Source organism: Myodes glareolus, chromosome 18 (genome assembly GCF_982192425.1).
Source record: "Myodes glareolus chromosome 18, mMyoGla1.1, whole genome shotgun sequence".
Classification (NCBI taxonomy): domain Eukaryota; kingdom Metazoa; phylum Chordata; class Mammalia; order Rodentia; family Cricetidae; genus Myodes; species Myodes glareolus.
Window position 1 is genome coordinate 64894983 of NC_142043.1, and position 20995 is coordinate 64915977.

The window sequence follows — 20995 nt, forward strand, 5'->3', positions numbered from 1 at the left end:
TATGCTCAGGAAAAGGGATGTGACTGTGGCTTGTGAGGGGAGAGGAGAATGACTCAGGGCTGGCTAGGCAGAACACCTGGGGACAGCTCTAAGGAAGAATGCTGTGGCCAGGCAGGAGTGTCCGGCTGATGCGTGGGGCACAGCGGGGAAAGGAAGCTAGGTGTCAGTGTCCAGAACGCCATTCTGTCGGCCCGGGGGAGCCAGCAGCATGCTGGGTAAGGAGAATACCCTTATTCATAAATAGGGGTAAGGAGAAGCAGGGTTTCCTCAGCCTGCCCCTGCTCGGCTGCCAGGTGACTTCAGTGGCAATGGTGGCTTGCATTGCAGGGCAGAGCCTGTCTGCTATATGGCTAATGTGGTAGATACTTGTTTCTCGTGGCTCAGGAGGCTGGCTACATGTTTCAGGCCAGGGTGCACACAGTGCTGCTGGAGGAGCTGGCTCACCCGTCTGCCTTTACAAGGCCTTTCTTGGAACACATACCTAGAAAGGGAGTTGGTGAGTCAGGGTCCCTCTCTCTTCCTGTGAGGACACTAGCCATAGGCTTCTAAATCTAGTGGCCCTCAATGGCCCTGCCTCCTAAGGCTGTACCGTGGGGGCGGGGCCAGGGTCTCACCATATGAACCTAGGGACCTCAGATGTTTGGTTCTTCCTGTGGCCTTCATTATAGGACAGCACTTGCTTCCTTCAGCTGAGTGCTTGTACCACAGACCTGTGCTGATGCTGCTGGTGTCAAGTTGCACAGGAGAACCTGGGTTCTAATTTTCGTTTGTTTATTCATTGGTCACAAAATACACAGTTGTGTACATAAAAGAAAGAGGAACAGGAGCTGCCTTGCTGGGGACGCCTTCAGAGAAGGCATGCAGAGTAGGGGCTGTGGAAGCCCATGCAGGGCCTCCTGAAACTGGAAGGTCATTCATGGGGACTAGGTGTCCTGTCAGTGTGCATGTGGCTGGAGAAGCTGCTTGTTTGGAGCCCCTGCGAGGTCTCTGCAGCCTGGAGCCCATGAGTCAACAGCTTTGCAGTTCTGTGGTGAGTTCTGGCTTGACCTCGGACCTGCAGCTGGCTTAGGATAGCAGGGGCAGATACCAGCAGGGCTGGAAGAGGCTTCCAGGTACAGGCAGATTGGGGTTCTGTGTCTGGCCAGGTCCTCCTGTGTCCAAAGGCTCAGCATGTGTCTGCTGTGGTGATGTCCCTCTTCCCTCAGATGTAGGTGGCTCCCAGCAATGGCAGCCTCCCAGTCCATGGAGGCCAGCTCTTGGTAGCTTGTTTGAGCTCTTCTGATTTCCCCCAGCCTTCCCCCTGGCAGCAGCAAGTGCTCCTCCTCCCCGATGGATCCAGTGCTTACTGCCCACAGATTTGGCAGACAACACAGCACGTCCCATCCATGCTGGATGTGCATCATAGTGCTCTGAAGGACACCGAAGACTCCATGGAGTAGGACCCCCTTACATACGCCCACAACAGGAGAGACACACAAGTGATAAGACTGCTGAGGACAAAGGCCAGGGGACAGCTGTACCTCAGCCAAACAAAGTTCCTGGGCTTAGAAGGCTTGAGTCAGGCTGTGGCTCGGTGCGTATAATTCTCACCCAACTGTATATATGTATAAATGTATGTTTATATATGTTTATAAATATATGTATACATATATAACTGTATATATGTATGTGGAGAGCATCTGGTCAGACTGGCTCTCGACTGCTGTGTATCCCAGGAAATGGTAACAGATGCTGAGGGGCCAGAGCGGGCTCTACTCCACCCTGGCCCGTAGCTTAGGTCCGTGCATACACTCTGATGGGCTTGCCTTGAGCACTACATCCGCTAGGGCTAGAGAGAAACTGAGGCAGAGCGCGGGGACTGCAGCCTCTCTGCCTGGCAGTGTCCCCTTTGAAGAGCCTGTGCCTCCAGTGACATTTGTATCTGCTCACGTTGAAATGGTGGGTAGAGGTAGAGGGGCAGCTGAGATGGCCCTGATGTGGGTGTGTGCAGGGCTGGTAGAAGGGCAAGGTCCTCTCTCTGTATGAAACAGTGGCCATGGAGCATATGGAGGAAGGGCTTGCAGATCGGTCCACACCTCTGCCATGTGTCGGGAACCGTAACCAGCTGTGAGCTTGCTGCAGAGGGCCCCACAGACCAGCAGCAGGGCAGGGTCTGCATGTGGCTACTTGAGCTGCCTTCCATGCTGAGGTCGGCTTCACTCACAGGCTCCATCAGACCACTGAGTGACTCTGGGATCCTAGTGCCACCTCGTTCCCATAGCAACATGTGGCTTTAGTGGGAAAATAAAGCCAGGAAAACAGACTGGGAAAACTAAATAAATGTTCCTTCCTGGCCTGGGGTAATTATTTTCCAGTCCCCTCTGGGGTGTGCCCTGACCCATGAAGGACTCTTCTGCCACGTTCTCCCCAGAGACATCATCTAGGTGCAGAAGGTGCCTCAAGCGGCATCCTGCTCAGAAGTCCCAGAGCAGGGGCAGGCATGCAGCAAGCAGCAGGTGGAGACAGACTGAGAGCAGTAGAGAGGAGAGTCCCACCCTGCACGAGACAGCCCCAGCTTGTAGGCCCTTCTGCTCCTGGGGAGAGCCTGCCCCCCTCCCCCCGGGGTGTTGTGTCTCAGTGGCCAGAGAAAGCTGCACACCGCAGGAGCTGACCCTGGCACACAGAGGTTTCATGTGGCATCATGGACAAGGAAGGTACTGTGGGCCAGGATACAGTGCTGGGCCAGAGAGACAGTGTGTAGGGGCAGCAGTGGCCTGGGTCCCTGGACGGGTTCAATGGACAGTCCCAGCAGGAGGGTTTGACCCAGTGTCCAGTGCACCATAGCTCTTGAGAGTAATGTGTGTGAATGGCATGTATCAGTCCTTCCTCAGGCTGCACAGGCCAGCGTGCTGGGCAGGAGTCAGAGGGAGCCCGCTCGCAGTCACTATTGACAAGAGATGGAGCCTTCACCATGGCCGTGTCCCCCTTGTCCTGGAGGCCTACCCCTCTAGTGCACTGTGAGAACAGCTGACATGTGGCAGGAAGGTGGGGCCTGAACACTGGAAGACAGGCCACACTGCCACCTTCATCTCCCACCACTCTCTGACTCCTCCCGTTAGGAGTCCCTGGTTCGGCCATATCTACCCAGACTGGGAGCTCAGGCATCCCCGAGACCTGGGAACAAGGGTGCTCTCCACTTCTGTTTTGTAGCTTTGCTTCTGTCTTTAAAATAACTTGAAAAGATCTCTACCACACTAATAAAAAGAGGTCCTCTGACCAGTTACATTGGTCAGGCTTCTTGTCTAAGAAAAACCACTCCCAGAAAAAAGAGAATTCAGCCGGGGTCACTTGGCCACGTGCACTCATGCATGGTGGCCAGGCGGTACTGCTCACAGTCAGGGTGAGCCATTGCTTCAGTCGGTCCTGTCTGGAAGTGTCCTGGCAGGCGTACCAGGTTGTGTGCGCCTCGCCAGTCTCCCGAGTGACGGATTCTACATGCAGTCAAATTTAACCCAGAAAGGCACACACGGCGAGGAACAAAGAAGCACAGAAGTGGGAAAGTCCAGGGCTACCTAGGGAAAGGCTCTCTTTCTAGATCTTTCCAAACAGTAGAGTTGTAGCTGTCTGTAGCTACGTGAGGAAGTGATATGGTAAAGTTAAATGGTGCCATATGTAAGCATTGGCATCAGAATCCTATCCATACTGAGGGATAAGAACTCAGGAAAATAGTACTTAGTATTTATGCTTTATAATACTGAGGTACACACCTTTAATCCCAGTAGAAGCAGAAAGATCAAGAGTTCAAGGCCAGCCTCAGCTGCATAATGATTTTGAGACCATCCTGGGCTTCATGAAACCCTGTCTCAACCTTCCTTTCCCAGATGTCTCCATATCAAGTGGTCCCTTATTTGAAAGAGCACTGTGGTGACTTGAATAAGAATGTCCCCCATAGGCTCCTATATTTGAACACGTAGTCACCAGGAAGTGAGTGTTTGAAAGGTTAAAATATTAGGAGGGGTGGCCTTGTTGGAGGAAATGTGTCCCTGGGGACACAGAGAGCCTGCCGCTTTCTGCCTGTGGATCAACCCCTGCTCTAGTGAGCGGCAGGTCTGCTGCTGTGCTCCCCACCATGGTGCTCCCCACCATGATGACAACCATCTACACCTCTGACACTGTGAGCCAACCTCAGTTAAATGTTTTCCTTTCCAAGAGTCGTCTTGGTCCTGGTGGCTTCCCAGCAATAGGACGGAGACTAGAACAGCACTTGTTACTTGGGTTTTACACAGCTCGGAGAACCGCACCTGCGACAGCGCGCTGTATGGGAAGCGGTGTCCTGTCCTTCCTACTCTTGATTTGGACTGTTGTTTGGTTGATCAATTTGGTTTTTAGAGACAGATTTTTACAACATAGCAAGCTAGCTTCTAGCTCACCATCTCCCGCCCGCTTCAGCTCCCTAAATTCCGGGATTACAGGTATGTGCCAGCACTTTGATCTGTTTAAAAGGAGCAAACAAACAAGCTGTTTGTGGTCTGTATCTGGATTGCTCCAGGGAGAGCTCCCTGGCTGCCGTAGCTGGACTGGCTACCATCTGGCATGGTGATGGGTGTTATGCTGGGGTGAAGGGAGACAGTCCTCAGGCCTCCATCTTACTTATGGGCAGCCAGTGGGAGGAAGCTGGCTATCTACTTTATATAGACCGTCACTTTGGAAATACAAGTCAGGTTGGCAGGGGAGTGGTCTGTGCAAACTACCCAGAAGCCACAGAAGCAAGGTGGAGTCATTGATCAGTATTTATTCCTTTCCCCCCAATATCTATTACAGTTCATACTGGGCTGATAGCCCCTCCCCACTACTTCTCCCCTCCCTTTCTGTGTAAACCCTAAGTCTGCCCCTGGTGCCTGGGACCATAGCTCTGAAGGGCAGGACGGCACACACCTGCTGCACGGCTCACAGGAAGGAGTGTGCCAGACCCTTTCAGACACGTCCAGGATTAGAGCTCCCACAGAGGCCTGGCAACGTGATAATAACAGCAGCCGCAAGGAAGGCCACCCGAGTGTGAGGAAGGCTGGGCCTGATTCATACACATGACTACATTGCAAATTGGCCGCTCCTCTAGGGGGAGAGATCCCAGGCTGCTGAAGACGGTTCAGCGAAGGTGCCCCTTCACGAACAGCAGCAATCAAACAGGCTAATGGGATACACGATTGCTGAAAAGTTGAAGGGAAAATGATGCAGAGACCATGGTAATGGCTTTGCATAAATCAGAAGTGTGGCTCTGCCCGGTTCGCCTCATTCACTTTTGTCACCTCCTTTCCAAGGAACACTGCAGCCTGGGGAAGGCTTGGAGGAAGGAAATGGAATCATACCAGCTCCTAAGCAAAGAGAAAGCCAGAGCTTGGTCATTTCATCTCATGCGAGGCCTATAAGTGTGTGGTAGAAAGAGGGGAGGAGGAGGGATGGGTGCAGGAACATGGTGAGTTGGGCCCTCTGTGAGAGTCCCACTTGCCCAAGCCATTAAAGCAGAAAGCCACCTTCCCTTAGGTCTCTGTGAGACTGACTGTGTGCAGCCTCAGGACAAGCATGGCTGCATGGCTGCCCTGAAGTGGACAGGGTTTCACTTCCATTTGAGAAGTGTACAAACTGGAAGGTGTTTGGGGTCCTGGAGAAAGTGCCCTGCCCTGCCCTGCCCTGCCCTGCCCTGCCCTGCCCTGCCCTGCCCTGCCCTGCCCTGCCCCGCCCCGCCCCGCCCCGCCCCGCCCCGCCCCGCCCCGCCCCCGGCATGGGCCCGGCCCATGGTGATGCTGGAGAACTGTGGGTACCATGGCATCCACATGGTGTCTGTAAGCATCTTGGGTAGAGTGGGAACTGGGTGCATATGCCTGGCCTGGGCTGGGAACTGAGCCAGGCACAGTTGACAGACAGGCAACTGCCAGAGTGAGGTTCTAGGGCCAGACCTGGACTTGCATGTGCCCAGTGTCCTGTCTGCTTCGCAGGCCACTCATCCTGTCCGCCTCCCAGGTCTTTGGGGCCTGATATATGCAGTCTTCTCTGTATTATAGGGAACACTTCTCTGGCGTGCTCCCTAAGGTCCATTCCAGGCATCGTGTGCTCCTGACACTGCCTCATGTCAGGACCCTGTGTGTGGTAGGCACCCCAGTACGCTAGCAGTTTCCCTTTGCCCCTCTCCATGGTGAGGACACCCCAGCATGGCATGCTGCCCCTTAGGTCACAGTTGGGCTCAGCAGTTGCTGTCCATTGAAAGAACAAAGGCTGGTCGTGGGGCCGTCTGGAGCGCTCATGCCCGCCCCAGATCCGAGAGTCTAAGGGTTGCTGCAGGACCATTGCTGTCCTGTCAGTGTGACCCGTTGTCACCACTGTTCCGGGCTCCTTTTCTTTCTTCCTTTCAGTTTTCCTACCAACTGTAAATAGCTGCTTTGCCCAGAGTACTGAAGGTTTCTCACCAGCTTTCTTTAAGCACAGTATCTGAACGTGTCAGCACACACGTGTTTCTTCTGTAATCTCGTTATAGAAGTTTGATTCGCAGGAGTCTACCATGTCGAGAAGTCTCTAGCTGCAGCTCCAGGTCAAGCAGGGACTGCTGATCTTGTCAGCCAATTTCTGCACCTCAGGCCCAGAGCTCCTGCTCTACACACACACACACACACACACACACACACACACACACACCCTGAGCTCCTGCTCTACACATACGCACACACACCTACACACACACATACCCCCCCCCCACGCACACACCTGTCCTCGTTCTTTTTTTGTTTTTAAACTTTATTTAACTTTATTTCATGTGCATTCCAGATTCTCTGGAACTGGAGTTACAGACAACTGTGAGCTGCCCTACTGTAGGTGCTGGGAACTGAACCCGGGTCCTCTGGAAGAGCAGTCAGTGCTCTTAACCACTGAGCCATCTCTCCAGCCCCCCTTTCCTCATTCTTTAGTTCCCAGAAGTTAAGCAAGAGTGCAACCTCTCCCAATCCTGCCCTGCAAGGCCACCTTGTCCTTCCTAACTTGTGCCTCAGATCCTTCCGCTGACTTCCTGGGCTGCTGGTCATTGTGTGCTCAGGGGCCTGGCTTGTCCCAGCATGCCCTGGCTCCTCTGAGAGAAGCTGACCTAGAGTTGTACACCGTCACCCTAAAGGCATATGTCACATTTGTTCCTCCCTGACCTGTCACTCACTCTGAGCCTGCTTGCCTGCCTCCAGTTTCATGCCCCCGCCCCTCAGCATCTGTGGTGTTTCTGTCTGGCGCTGTGACTTAGTAAATGAATGGCATCCTGTATGCCACCCTGACCAAGGAAGCCTGTAGGACTCAGGGTTTGCAGGGGTCAGCTGGGAGTCAGGGGTCACAGACTGCAGTGGTTCTCAGAAGCCCTGGTTCTTTATGTCTGGTCATTATGTGACCTTGCAACTCCCAGGGTCACCAGGACTCATGCAGGAAGGTTCAGCTTGGGTCTTTAAGAACTCCCCAGCCTGGGTCTTTAATTCAAGTAGACTCACGTGACTTGTGTGGGCCTGTCAGATAGCTGGGTATGGCCCTTGTGGATGAGTAGACCCCAGGAAGACAGCACTGGGGTGCTGGGAAGCATCGTTTGCATGTGACCCTGACGGCGCAGTTGGACACAGTGGCCTGTGAGTCAAACAGACGTAATGCAGGGTGAAGTGAGACCAGTGGAAGGGGCAGCGAGGGTGGGGAGCCAGGCCTGGTGTGCACAGCCGCAGGCTCTCTCTAGCACAGGCAGAGCCACCCCATGGTTCTTGCAACTTTCTTTCTCAGTTTAGGTTTTTATTGATCTAATTGCTCTCGTCAGGGCAGAAGGGCTGAGCAGCACAGGCCTGCAGAGCCCAGGATGTCCTGAGAGAAGGAAGGTGCCTGAGCAAGAGAGGCAGGAGGGGAAGCCGTGTCAATTAAGTTAGGGCTTGGTGTTCTCGCTCTGTTCAGAGGGAGCAAAGACAGCCTGCCTAACCCGAGATGCTCCCGCCTCAGCTTCCTGAAGGGAAGGCCTGACTGAGAAAAGAGAATTTAGAATGACACAGCTGGAGCTGAGAGCAATTATGGAAAGCTTTTAGCCAGGAAACTTGAACACAGTTTCATAATTCTGGAAAAAAATCTAGTTATATTTTAAAAGAATTCACTGAGCTCTCCACTCTTTCTCCCCCTCCCTCCCTTCCTCCTTTCTTCTCTCTCCCTCCCTCATTCCCTCTTTCCCGCCCTCCATCCCTCTGTCTCTCCCTCATTCCTTCCTTCCCCTTCTCCCTTAAAAATATTTTTTAAAGGCTGGAGAGATGGCTCAGCAGTTAAGAGCATTGCCTGCTCTTCCGAAGGTCCTGAGTTTAATTCCCAGCAACCACATGGTGACTCACAACCATCCAAAATGAGGTCTGGTGCCCTCTTCTGGCCTTCAGGCATACACGTAGAAAGAATATTGTATACATAATAAATAAATAAATATCAAAAAAAAATTTTTTTTTTAAAAAGGATGATCCAAAAGAGAAGAAGAGGTCCAAGGAGAAAAGCCACTGCCGAGTGTTCCAGCCTGGGCAGTGCCGAGACACCCATGCTGGACTTTTGTAACTCTAGAATCGTCCATCTTTTTGCATTTATCATGATCAACCACACATCTAAAACCTTCTTGTTGCTTCCAGGTGTCCGAGACAGGCAAGGAGTGAGGTGGGCGCTGGGAGATTTCCCACACTTCCCCAGCACACCAGCGTGTGCCATCATCGTGGCTCAAACCTCCAGGCTCAGGCGGGGCCACATCTCACTGTCTTTTCTGTTCCCACCAGGTGTTCCACTGTGTCCACTTTGAGTGTCCGGAGCAGCAGAGCAGCCAGAAAGAAGAGAGCAGTGAGGAACCGGGGACAGGGGACCCCAATACCCCCAGTCAGCAGCTCGACCCTCATGCACTGCGAGCACCCAGCGCCAGCTCACTGCCCCCGAGTCCGGGCCCCAACTCGCGCTCACCCAACCAACAGTACCAATAAAGAAGGCAGAGGACGCGGTGTGACTTGGGTGGGCAGCAGTGTGCCCTCCAGGCAGGCCCTGTGTGCAGCACCCTCCCCCATCTCTGGGAGGAGCAGACCCGGCTGCAAAAGCCACCCCAACCAGGCTTTTCCCCCAGGGGACAGAAGGGCACCCATGTTCTCCCCACTCTTCAGGTAGTCTTCAGGGGGAGGAAATGGGTCTCGATTCTCCAAGTCCACCGTCAATTCCTACCTCTCATGTCACCAAGGTACCAGTGCAGAAGGAATCTAGAGACAAGCCAAGCTCAGTACAAGAAGGAACCCTAGGCCTTGACAACCAGAAAAGGGCCCATGCCCAAGTGTCCCCACTGTGGCGCCCATTGCCTCTGCATTGCTACTTGGTGATTTACAGTCATGTAGTTTGTCCTCAGCTGCTGCGTCATGGCTGCTGCAGCCTTGTGGAACTGCTCTGGCCCTCTGCAGCTGCAAGGGTCCTCAGTCTCCAGTGCCTGCACATGGGCAGAGCAGAAGCTGCCCCTCCTAAATGACACCAGATGCGGCTCATCATGACACTTAGCCTGACCAGGAAAATCCTCGAAGTTCAACCAGACACACAATGTGCAAACCAATCTTTGGACACTAGAGTTAATAATTGATCAAATTGCCAGCCTGGAAGCAGTGGCCGTGCCAGCTGCTGAGGACCACTCAGAAACCTGAAGACAGACGCTGCCCAGTCCTAGGCTGACTCTGCAGGCCTCGTGGCTCGGCTGCGCTTGTTCAGCCAACAGATGGGGTGTCAGGAGCACAGGCCTGGGATGGTGAAGAGCAGATTCTTAGGGGCCTCCTTTTTTAACTGCTGCAGCTCCCACTATCATGCTCATGTATAGCTCCTGCCTCTGCACCTCCCTGTTGCATCCTGAGGCCCCATGAGGTCTCCTTAGCACTTCCTGTGAGCATGTTCAGAGAGGGTGGAGCTTCAGGGCGGGTCCTGCTCTAGAAGTGAAAGGATGGGTCAGCCAGCTTTCTCTGAGTTTGAAATGGGTTGTCCACACTGAAGAGGTGGCAGCATGAGGCCACAGGCTTCAGTGGGGGTCATCTTCCTAGGCGTTCAGGCCTAGGGTGCAAAGCTGGTCCTGAGGGAGACTAGTCCACAGTCCGAACCTCTGGCTTCACTGCTGTGTGGTATGGCTGCATCAGGTAGGAGGCTCCTGTGTGTGGATAGGGTGCAGCCATTGTTTAGGGTGCCCAAAGCAGCACCCCAGCCCAGCTGCTAGTCAGCCTGGAGAACTGTCTGTCCACTCAACATCTCTACAAGCAGCACCCCCTGCCAGTGCACAAGGAACCCCGTCCTGTTGAGGGTGGAATTTCTACCTTTGGAGGATAATGCATGAGGGCTTGTTCGTCTTGTTCTTGTTCAGTTATTTGCTTCAGATAGTTCTTCTCTGTGTAGCCTAGGTTGGCCACACTCAGGGCAATCCTCCTGCTTCAGCACCCTGAGTTCTGGGTTTACAGTTATTAGGTAGCACTGTACTGGTGGACTCTGACCCTGAGGACTCGTTGGGTGCCAAGGAGCCACAGTCATAGGGGACAGAGGCACTGTGAGCCATTGCTCCCTCAGCCCTGCCCTCCCCTAAGGTCAGCTGTTGGAGAGTGTGGCTGCTGCCTGCTGCCCCTGGCAATGCCAGCTGTGAAAGGGCACCTGCTTCTAGGTCACCTGGGCTCTGCAGAGCCTCTTGCGCTCCTTTAGATCATGTTCTTTAGGATGGCAGATGTCCGCATTAGGGCTTTTGGAAGAAGAGTTCAGTGTCATCCACAGGGGCTCCTGGGACCATTTGGGCTCCGTACAGCAGCTCCAGGCAGCCACAGAGGCGGCCTCACACTGGGACTGAGCATCTCCTAAGCCCTCGGTACTTTTCCTGTTCTTCTTTTAGTGGAGTTCCAAGCCTGTTACAGATGTGGGCTCTTTCAACTGTCACTTTCCACTTTTATTAAATGAAGTGTCGATTCCGGGCAATTACAAGTGTTCTGTTCCTAGAAGACTAGAAAAGGAAATTCAGCGAGAGAGGGACGTGTCCGTTGGGCTGATTCCTTCCCCTTCCTCATGAGTTTTGAATTGTCTAAGAAATTGCCCAGTAGTTAAGCCATCTCCACAATTGTCAGACTAGAGTGCACAGCTAACCCAGCCAATCTCCAGTTCTTTCTAACTTAGAAGATAACAGAATTGTAACCACGGCCTCTGCAGGGCCACAGAAAGAGGGTGAAATCTATGGCCAAAGTGGGGCTTGGTGTGTTGAGGCTGCTTGGCACTGAAGTGGCTCAGCCCGGCGTAGGACTACAGATGTCCCTCTGGATGGGAACAAAGGTGCCAGGGCAGAGGACTGCCTCCTCCTGGGATGTTCCTCGTTAAGTTTTGGTTTGCTATGTTAGTCTGTCACCTTGCCCCATGCATGGTGAATGGAGCCTCGTAGCAGTGCTGAGGTGACCTGGCACTGCAGACACTGGCCATGCTCTGGTTGTTCTGCAACATAATCATTGATTCTGAGTGTTTACCCTAATAACGGCTCTGGCAGGAGGGGAGCGCTTATTAGCGGCCCTAGGCACTACAGTGCCCTGTGCTACCAAGTGGAGCACCCAATGTTCAGGGTTCTGGAGTCACCAGGAGGGAGAGGAGTGGCTGGACTGGCCACAGGCTGCTGGAATGCATCCAGTGCTCCTCTGGATGGGGCTTGGGCATCCCTCGCACTGGGTGAACAAGAGGCCATGAGCTTGTGTGAGCTGCACTTCACTTCCCTAGGGTAAGGAAGAACCCCCTCCCCACCCCCGCCGTCTGCTCCTCCCTGTCCCTTTCTTGTCCTTCACTTTGAAAGATGTACAGGAATAATGCTTGTTCCAGAGTAAGCTTTCAGTCTAGTGGGCGGGCAGGGCAGGGCCTCCCTGGCAGAACCACTCCTGACCTGGGTCTGTGGCACCACACATTCCTCTTCTGTCCCCACCCTACCCCTGCTTTCCAGCCTCTGCCGCTAGAGGTCAAGCTGAGTGGGGCTTCTGGACAGATAGTTCCTGCCCCCAACCAAGGACGTGATCACCCCTGTAACTTGTGATTAATGTCCTCTCGGTGACAGTGGTGCTTACGACTTTGGAGGTGGCAAAGCAGGGTTCCCCGCCCATTCAGGAGACCAGCACAGTGTATATGCCTGAAAAGTGGGGTACTATCCGTGACTCCCATGGGTTACAGCCAGAGACAAGGTATGGTCAAAGCTGGGCTGGCGATGTAGAGTCCCACAGCCCCTGGTGGCTGCTTCAGGCTCTGGGTCTCAGGATGGCTTTCCAAACATGGCCTGAGAGCTAGGTAGCTCCTTGTTAGACTGGCCTGGGGCTGATGTCCCCAAGGCCACTTTATACCTCCACAGCTGTCCCCAGTGCTTGGGAAAGCAAGGTGACTGTCTTGGGTTTTGCCTTTGGAGTGAGGGTGGGTGACAGCACCCCATAGGTGGCAATATGCGAGGCCCGTAAGCCACTCTGACCAAATTTGTGTGGACTGGATTTTCCAGAGAAGACAAGCCACCTCCCCTCCATGGCTACCATTCCTGAGCCAGTGGAGATTGCAAGTGCTGTCCCCATACTCCTCCAAGGGTCTCTTGAAGGTTAGACAGGGGATCATGCTAGTCCTGGGCATGGTTCTCTGAGGAAGTTCCCATGGCAGTGTTTGGATTGTGACCCTGAGGTGGTGTGGCATCCTCACTTCGCAAGCTGTGTTGCGACCCTCAGTTCACTGTGTGTGCAATGCCACTGTGGGCTCACTGCAGAAATAAAGCACTACTTCTATGCCCGAGTTCGTGCCTTACTTTGTCCATGTCTAGCCCCTCCAGGTCTCTCCAGGACCCAGTCCTGTCTCTGCCACAGGGCTCTCTTGGCTCCCCATCACCCTGTCCCAGCCCTCCTCTGCTGTCTGCTCTGAACCATTTCCTGTGCCATGAGGTCAGCCCACCCTGGCACCACCTCCTTTAGGATGGGGTGACCCTTTCAGCTCTGTGGCACCTTCTCTAGTCACCCTGTGGCCTAGCTGATGCCATTTTACTCACTTCCTTGTCCCTTTGAGTGGCTTCAGCTTCCAGCTGCATCTTTGGACATCTGGGAGCTGGTGACTAACGTCTCCTGCCTCAGCTTTCCACCTGTCACCACTCACGGGCCCTCTTCTCCAGCACCTTGCTCAACTAAGGACGAACACGGTCACTGCAGAGCTCAGTGGGAGTCAGGTGTGTCCCACTTGGTGTGTCCCTAGGGACCCTATACCCAGTTCCTGTTCACTTTCCTCAGTCTGACCTGGCAGATTCCCAAAGTGACAGCTGAGCAGAGCTGAGTAAGATCTAGAGGTATGGGGAGCCCTGCCTGGCTGGTCCCTAAAGTGGGACCAGATTGCCCATGGGTTATGCTGTGAGTTTGTGGGGCTTACTCTGCATCAGCTCAGAGGGAGAACAGACCAGGAGCCCCTTGACAGAGCCAGCCTTGAGGGGCACCAGCAGCAGGAAAACCACAGAACGTCACATGTGGTTCAGGTCTTATTTTCTCAGGCTACTTCTGGCCAGATGAGGATGCTGCCAGCCTCCATACAATAGCAGATGGAGAGTTCCAGTTTGCAGAAAATGATTACCACCGTGCTTTGTCAAGTTTCCACTTTTCTCTGTAGGAGTGTAAGCTACAGCTGCAGCCAGGCAAAGCATCTGTTTTGTTTCTGAAAGGTTGACATCACCATTAAACCTCATCCACACCAGCAGAGGCAAACGCAGGTGAGTTGGCGTCCCATGTCCCCCCTGATTACCTCACCAGAGCTGGAGAGCCCAGCCCAGGCAGATCAGGCTGGGGAGACACAAATGTGGTGAGCCCTGCACCACCACAGCTGAAGGCAGGACATCGTCCAGTACCTTAAGCATAACTTGCTATGGGAGCGGTCACATACAGGGTTTGAAATGGTGCCCTCAGCTGGTTACTGCGTTCCACCACTGGGATATAGACAACTCTCCTGTGGTGGTTTGAATAAAAATGCCCCCCATAGGCTCCTATATTTTGAATGTTTGATTCCCAGTTGTTGGATTGTTTAAGGGTTAGGAGGTATGGCCTGGAGGTATGTCACTGGGGAAGCACTTTGTAGTTTCAAAGGCCTTTGCCAGGCCATGCCATTTCACCCTCTGTCCCCTACCCATCAAGATGTAAGCTCTCAACTACTGCTCCAGCACCATGCCTGCCTGCAGCCATCCTTCCTGCCATGATTGACAGGGACCTTGAACTGTAAGCAAGCCCCAATTAAATGCTTTTATCTAAGCTGCCTTAGTCATGGTGTCTCTTCACAGCACAGTTGAGTACAGTGACTGAGACAGAAGCTGGCACCAGGCTCTAGGGTGTCGCTTTGACAACCCTGACCATGCTGCTTGTTTGGACAGTGGATAAGAAAAGCAGTGTGCTCAGCTAAGCCATCCAGCAGGAGTGTGGAACATAGTGATGCTGAGAGCGAAGTGGAGGAAGCAGTATTAGCAACTTGGCTAGAGACCATCCTTGTGATATTTTGGCAAATGTGGGTGCTTTATGCCCTTGTCCTAAAAATCTGCTTGAGACTACATTCAAGAATTTTGGGCTAATGACAATGGTAGAGGAGACTGAAGACAGCTTAGTTATGACGGTCACATGGTTATTAGAAATTACTCTTATGCGGATTTAAAATGAAAAGAGCAATCGGGACAAAAGATGTAAATACGTAGTTTGAGAATGTCTGACTTAGCACCTACCAACCAGCCTCTTCTCCGTTTTCCATGACACCGCTCTCAAATCCACGAGGAAGCTGGCTTTTACAGCTTCATGAGGCCATGCCGCATTTGTCTCTGTGCCTGGCCTATTTCACCTAACAAGACCTTGTTGCTTCAAGGATAGGATTTAAACCTCTTTTAGGGATAACCAACACACCATCGTGTAACTCTGAGTTCTTTAGGCACTCATCTGCAGATGGACACTGGTTGGTATTTGCTGTTGCAAACAGTGCTCCAAGTATAGACAGGCAGGTGTCTCTGAAGACATGAACTGCATTTCTGGCGAATTGTTCACGCTTCTGTCTACAGTGTTGTTTTCAAAATGACTGTACCAGCTGACACCCCATCCACGTGGTTAAGGCTCCAGTCTCCTGTTAAAACACCTAACAGGGGAGCTGGTGTAGCATTGTGGCTTTGGTTTGTATTTCCAGCATTTTCTTGCCTGTTGGTCCTTCTACATCATCTGAGAACCATCTAGTCAGGTAGTTAATTCATTAAAAAAATTTTGGTGCTATTGTATACAAAACATTCAGTGGTATCTGCGGGGCAGATGTGCTATTGTTTTGTGTGTGGGTACACGGGGCAAGCCGAGCTTCTCTCCCATTTGACACCTGTCAACATCAGGCCCCACTCTGCAGCTCACCTCATGGCTGCCCTTCTCTGTACACACCCTGCTTGTCACCTGGTTATAGATTCAGGGTGTAAGTCTTGGTCTTGCGTGTGTGGGCTGCTGCTCTTCTTCCCACTGGAGACCATCCTTTCTCTGGTGGCAACTTTGTTGAAAATCTGAACTGGTCTGTTGTGGTCAGGGTTGAGCAGGACACTTTGTCTCAGCTACACCCTGCTGGCACTAGTTGACCTGGAGATGGGAGAGAGCTCACTCCCCACCTGTCTGGTGCATGTCAAGGGACCTGTCTGAGCACTTGCTCTCTCCAGCATGCTGGCCTAGAGTGGCAAGACTTGAGATTCTCAGAGCGTTAATTTCGACATGAAAGGTGACAATCCAGGAGGGCTAGCTGGGATGTGGCTGGGCAGGAGAACCCGTTTTCAGCCCCAGATCCTACGCTCACACAACCCACTCTTCTGTGTGGGCACCGGGGCTGATGCCTTCTTATGGCTGCTCACTGCAGCCTACACATCCTGCTTTGGGTTCTTTGGAGCTACTGGGACACACAGGAAACATTACATTTTTATATCTGCATGGCCACACTTTACATCCCCACAGGGTTCTAGTTAACCCACAGCCCTGAAACTTTCCCTTTAACTGTTACCACCAACTTGGAATACTGAAGCGGCCAACTTCATGCCTAGGCCGACAAGGGCAGTGGGAGAGCAGCTGGACCATTCTTTCTCTCGCTCCATCTTTTCCCCTCCCTTCTCCCTGCTACTTCCCTTTCTGTTCTGTTGCTCAAGCAAGTCTCCTGCCTTAATGACCCCCCAGCAGCTGGTGTGTACCCTATGCCACGTACAAAGCACTGCTCCTGCCCCAGGTAGGCTGGCTCCAATCCATAGTACAGGGCTCCATTCTCTGACATGAAGGATATAGAGATGTGTTCTAAAAGCAGGGCATTGTCATGACGTCCCCCAACCACCCACAACAGTGCTGGTGCCTGTTTGAGTCATCCCACTGCTCCTGCGTGGGGAAGCTGCTGGCTAAGGAGGCTGTCTTCCACCCCCACCTCGAGCAGCACTGTGAACCCAAACCACCTGTAAGTATTTCCTAGGTTCCTAACACTTAGGGCCTCTTCAGGAAGGCTAAAGGGGGCTCAAAGGTCTGATGTGTGCACATGACCCGGGTTTAATCCCCAGAATAAAAAGTGGGGGAAAAAAAAAGGAACATAAAGTGAATTCAAAGGTGAATATGAGTAATGAAAATAATTCACAAGTTAGTCTCTAACACTTAACAAATACCCAAAAGGCAAAGGCACACGGCTCCCATTCACGTGCTGCTGTGTCCTCCCATGATGTTTTGGGCTAGGTTTAAAATCCAACATTTGTGGGTCTGGGGCATCCTGCCAAGTCATGTGCTTAAAACTGCTGCCCAAGGTAAGGGCCATTCCCGTGTCCCTGACTACCTTTTCCTGTGGGACCCCGGTGCGGCTCACTGGGCAGCAGACATACTGACCAGAGTGGACTTTGCACTGAACATGCCTCAGGCCTCTGACCTCCCCACACCCACCACTGTAAAAGCTGCTAGTCTAGCCTGTGGCTCTGCTTTCCCAGGCTTGCTCCAGCCCTTCCTAAAGGGCCCAGAGTGGTCTCTGGTTTTAGCTAGGGCCCTCTTGGAAGACTAAGTGGGCGCATTACATCATATAGCACCATGTAAAAAACTCTGGGACAGAGCCCACGCAAACACCAAAGTCACTTTTTCTATTGTTTCATCTGCACAGCTGGGTGATTAACGCAGGTGACAAGTCTCTGCAAAGGGCCAGCGACCCAAGTGTCCTGCCTGGAGTGGCTGCTAGACCTCTGGAACTAACCTTTATCTGTGCCCAAATGGACAGCGAAAGGAAGGTGGGGGTTGGGCCTAGTGTGTGCCAGGTGGGACCTTTGGCTCCTGGTCACAACAGCTGGCCAACAGGGCAGGTATGTGCTGGCAGAAAGCACGGTGGCCTTCCCATCCATGAGGGGTGACTTCTGCACTAGGGTTTATGTCGGTCGCAAACACAGAAAGGCGTCTGTGACTGGAGGCCTTGTTGCACCTCTGTGGCTCTCCACCATGGATCTTCTGCAATCTGGGGGTGAGCTCCTGGCCCCGGAACAGGCAGGAGTAGCCTCACCTCTATACTGTGTCCCCATCCTCCACCCCCGTGCCACCCTGCAGACTCTCCTTGGGTCTCTACTCTGCCCAGAAGGTGAGGGAGTTCTCATAGCTTTCCTAGGTTCTTCTCTTCCTGTGGTCATCAGAAAATCTGTCCTAGCTTGACTGGCTTGACTATACAGTCCAGCCATAGACAAGCTTTCTGCCTGCTAGCTGGTTCCCTTCCCCACACCAAGTGCTCTAACTTCCTGAGCATTTTCTGTCACTCTCGGGCAACTGTGGGGTGATGGGTAGGTGCCATTATTCTGTGTGACATAAAACTTTCAAAAACGTTTATGTACCTTGATGCCAGAGTCACATGCTCATCCTTCCAGCTGCACCGCAGAGTGCACAGCTGCCCTCACCAGTCCTAAAGCCAAATTCCCAGGACCCAGGCACCCAACCCACCCATACCTGAGGTCCCCAGGAAGGTTCTAGAAACACCACCCCTGCAGTGCCTGCACTGGAGCCTCTGGGCCTCACAGACACTAGGGAAGTAGCTGCTCACTGTACACTCACTGGTGCACAGCGCCCTGCAGTCACAGGCCAGGGGCACGCTGCGTTCATATCCTGGCCATCGGGGCCCTAGGAGAACCACCGAAATAGACAATCCAAATGTCCGTATGATTGGTTTAATTTTTTTCAGCAGGAGAAAAAAAGGAATAAAGTTACAAGATTCTTTTAATATTTTTCACAATGTTAAACTAAAACTGAGCTCTAGGCTATGTGTGTAAGTCAATCTAGGACACAACGGGTTAAATAAGATTTCCTCTTTAAAGATACAAGAATTTCAGCTTCCCTTACATTTAACAAACTTCACAGAACAGATACTGCAGGGAACAAGCCCTTCCTCCCTCCCCAGCACTCCCAGCAGGCTTGAACCTGGCTGCGATCCCTGGGTTCACGGTCCCCAGCACTCCCCTCCCAGTGCTACTGGGACACAAGGGACTAAGAAGGGCACATGGTGCCTCGCTGAGGATGGCCATGTGGCCAGAGGGCTGTGGCTTAACAACAGTGGTAAACGCTGGGCAGACCTGGCCCCTATGCCCTGGGCTGCCCTAGAGTGAGGCGCTGGTCTGGGTCCTGAAGCAAGAATTAAGGCTGGAGATTCTGCAGTGGGTCCCATCTGGTGGGGTGCAGAGTGGATATAGGGTGGGAAGAACATGATTTCCTATTTGGAATTTTGGATCAAGACACTGTATTTGTAGATCCACCGTTCATATGGAGAGCAGACCTTGCTCAACTACACAAAGAAAGTCGCTGGGCTAAACCATCAGCAGTCAGGCATGGACAACCCCATGCCAAGCCACCAGGCTGTGACAGATGGTGCGTGTGTGGCACTTAGACCTGATCCAGGCTTTCAAGGGAATCCCAGCATCTACCCAGCCCCGCCCATCTGACTGCTAATGGTTTCTAACCAGCCCCACGTACCTACCCCCATTCAGTCTCAGTCTGAGAGCTGCCTCCCACCATAGCCACCACCACCATTCTAGAGAGAGCCACACCACAGTCCTGTGCAGCCCACTGTCTTCCCTTCCTGAACCTACCCTGAGGTGGGTGGCCTGTTAGTCCTCAGACTATGGCTGCATTGAAACAAGTGAGGCTCCTGCCAGGAAGGACAGAAGCTTCCCCAGATTCTTGTGGCTATGAAACATCTTTTTTAAAAACTCCAAATACAGAAATCTGCTTGCAGGTACAGGCCTCGGCCATAGGGCTGCCACGAGCAACACTCTTGCTCTTGGCAAGCTGCAGCTAGAGCCAGTGGGTCATATCCACGGATCCTGTGCAGAAAAGGTGGGGATCATGCGTGGACTAATCTTGAGTGGAGCTAATTTTTTAAAGTGAAGTTGTCCCTCTTCTCGTGGGACAAGTTTCCCCACAACATCAGGTAAAAAGCTTCCTCCATAAGAATCTGTCCCCACCCCCACTTCCAGCACTGAGGGAAAGCGAGGCCACTGCCTAGCCCAGCCACGTGGCCAGTCTCAGCAGCCTCCTGTGGCCAAGGCACGCGTGGCCATCAGGTCCTGCTGGAACCAAGCAAAAGTGAAGAGGTGAAAGGCCGGACACGAAGAGTTCCTGTCAAAGCCGCCCGTGTGGCTGTGAGACCTGCGCCTCCTCTCATGACTCAGTCCAGTCTGGACACATTCCGCTTAAGGCTTTTGTAAGTTTGACTCCAGCAGTGACAGGTATGTGTTGTTTTAAATCCACTAGCCATGCTCAAAAAAAATATTCTTCATGTTTTAATTTTATACAATGGCTAGCAGGCACCTTAGTAACCAGCCAGAAATCAATTTCATCCACCATCAACCCCTAAACTACAGTACCAGGATGGCTGGCTAAAGAAAGGAAACGGCCGGCTGTAGTCTGACGCGTGCCCAGTACAAGGTGTCTGGCTGACTTTGTCCTAAATAAGGCTAACATTAGTGAACTAAGAACAGCGTCGTGTAGTGGCCTTGCGTGGCCTTCAGGAGCACCCCTCCCCGATGCGCTGGCAGGAGCGCCCCACTTTCCGGTCCAGTTTCACCATTTTCATGATGGCTTCCTCACGGCCGCGGCCCATGTGGTCGAACGTACAGTCATGCTGCTCGGGGAGGCGGTGTAACATACAGAACACGTAACCTGAAGGCAAGGAAGCAGAGGAGACAGATCATTTGGGGTCTCGCTGTCATCTGCAAGAAGCAGTACACATGGTAAGGGATGTGGATCAGGGCAAGGCTTCATGCTGCTGAGCACCCAACCTCTAGCATAGGCCCAGCACTTCCACCCCAAAGATCTGCAGCCTCCCCTAGGAAATGTGTAGGTTTTGATTTTGTCCCAATGAAGCAGATGAAGAGAGAAAACACACAAGCATGAACTCCCAGCAGCCAGGACCCTGTCCCTTCTGTCCCCAGGTGGATCACAGCGCAGAGCAGGAATTATTGGAAAAGTCTGGTTCTCAGGCCAGCTGGGGTGTCAAGGTCAGGAGAGCAGCTTACAGCCAGGCTAGCTCAGAAGCCCTTGCAAGCTGTGGTAGCCACCACAGGACAGACTTGCAGGGCTGGGCTGGAGTCACACCCGCAAGTGAATGGGACTCCTAACTGAAAATGCCTTCCAACCCTGGAAAAGGTAACACACAGGAGGAGCCACTGCCGAAGTGCTGTGATGTCATCTATAAGGACCCTGAGAAGGCAGAGAGGAGAGGCCTCTCTAAGGACTCCCACCTGGGCAGCCCTCCGAGGTATAGGTCCAGGGGAAACACAGACTGACACACGAGAAGAGCAAGTCCGAGGCCAGAGAGGCCTGCAGAGCAGGGAGAAGTGCAGGTGGACAGGGTGCTCTTCAAGGAATGCGGAGGTCACCTTCAGGGTTGCGACATCAGCTCTCAGTGTCTGCAGGCAACTGTTCCCTCCAGCTCCCCAGTGAAGCTCTATTACGCTGTGGTGTGTGCAGCCCTCTTCAGA

At 52.9% G+C, this 20995-nt stretch overlaps 2 protein-coding genes across 4 annotated transcripts in view; one reads left to right on the top strand and one right to left on the bottom strand.

Annotated features, from left to right (window-relative positions):
• Positions 1-12789, top strand: part of Btbd9 (BTB domain containing 9) — a 382244-nt gene extending 369455 nt beyond the window's left edge. The window contains exon 11 of the mRNA XM_085679848.2: positions 8781-12789. Coding sequence (XP_085535974.1) covers positions 8781-8978 — 198 coding nt within the window. The 3' untranslated portion in view covers positions 8979-12789. The remainder of the gene's footprint in view (positions 1-8780) is intronic.
• Positions 12790-18173: 5384 nt separating this feature from the next.
• Zfand3 (zinc finger AN1-type containing 3) overlaps positions 18174-20995 on the bottom strand; it is a 243572-nt gene continuing 240750 nt past the window's right edge. For all 3 annotated transcript variants that reach the window (XM_085679849.2, XM_085679850.2, XM_048451276.3), the window contains one exon: positions 18174-20174. In XM_085679849.2, the coding sequence (XP_085535975.1) occupies positions 20020-20174 (155 nt within the window). In that variant the 3' untranslated portion in view covers positions 18174-20019. The remainder of the gene's footprint in view (positions 20175-20995) is intronic.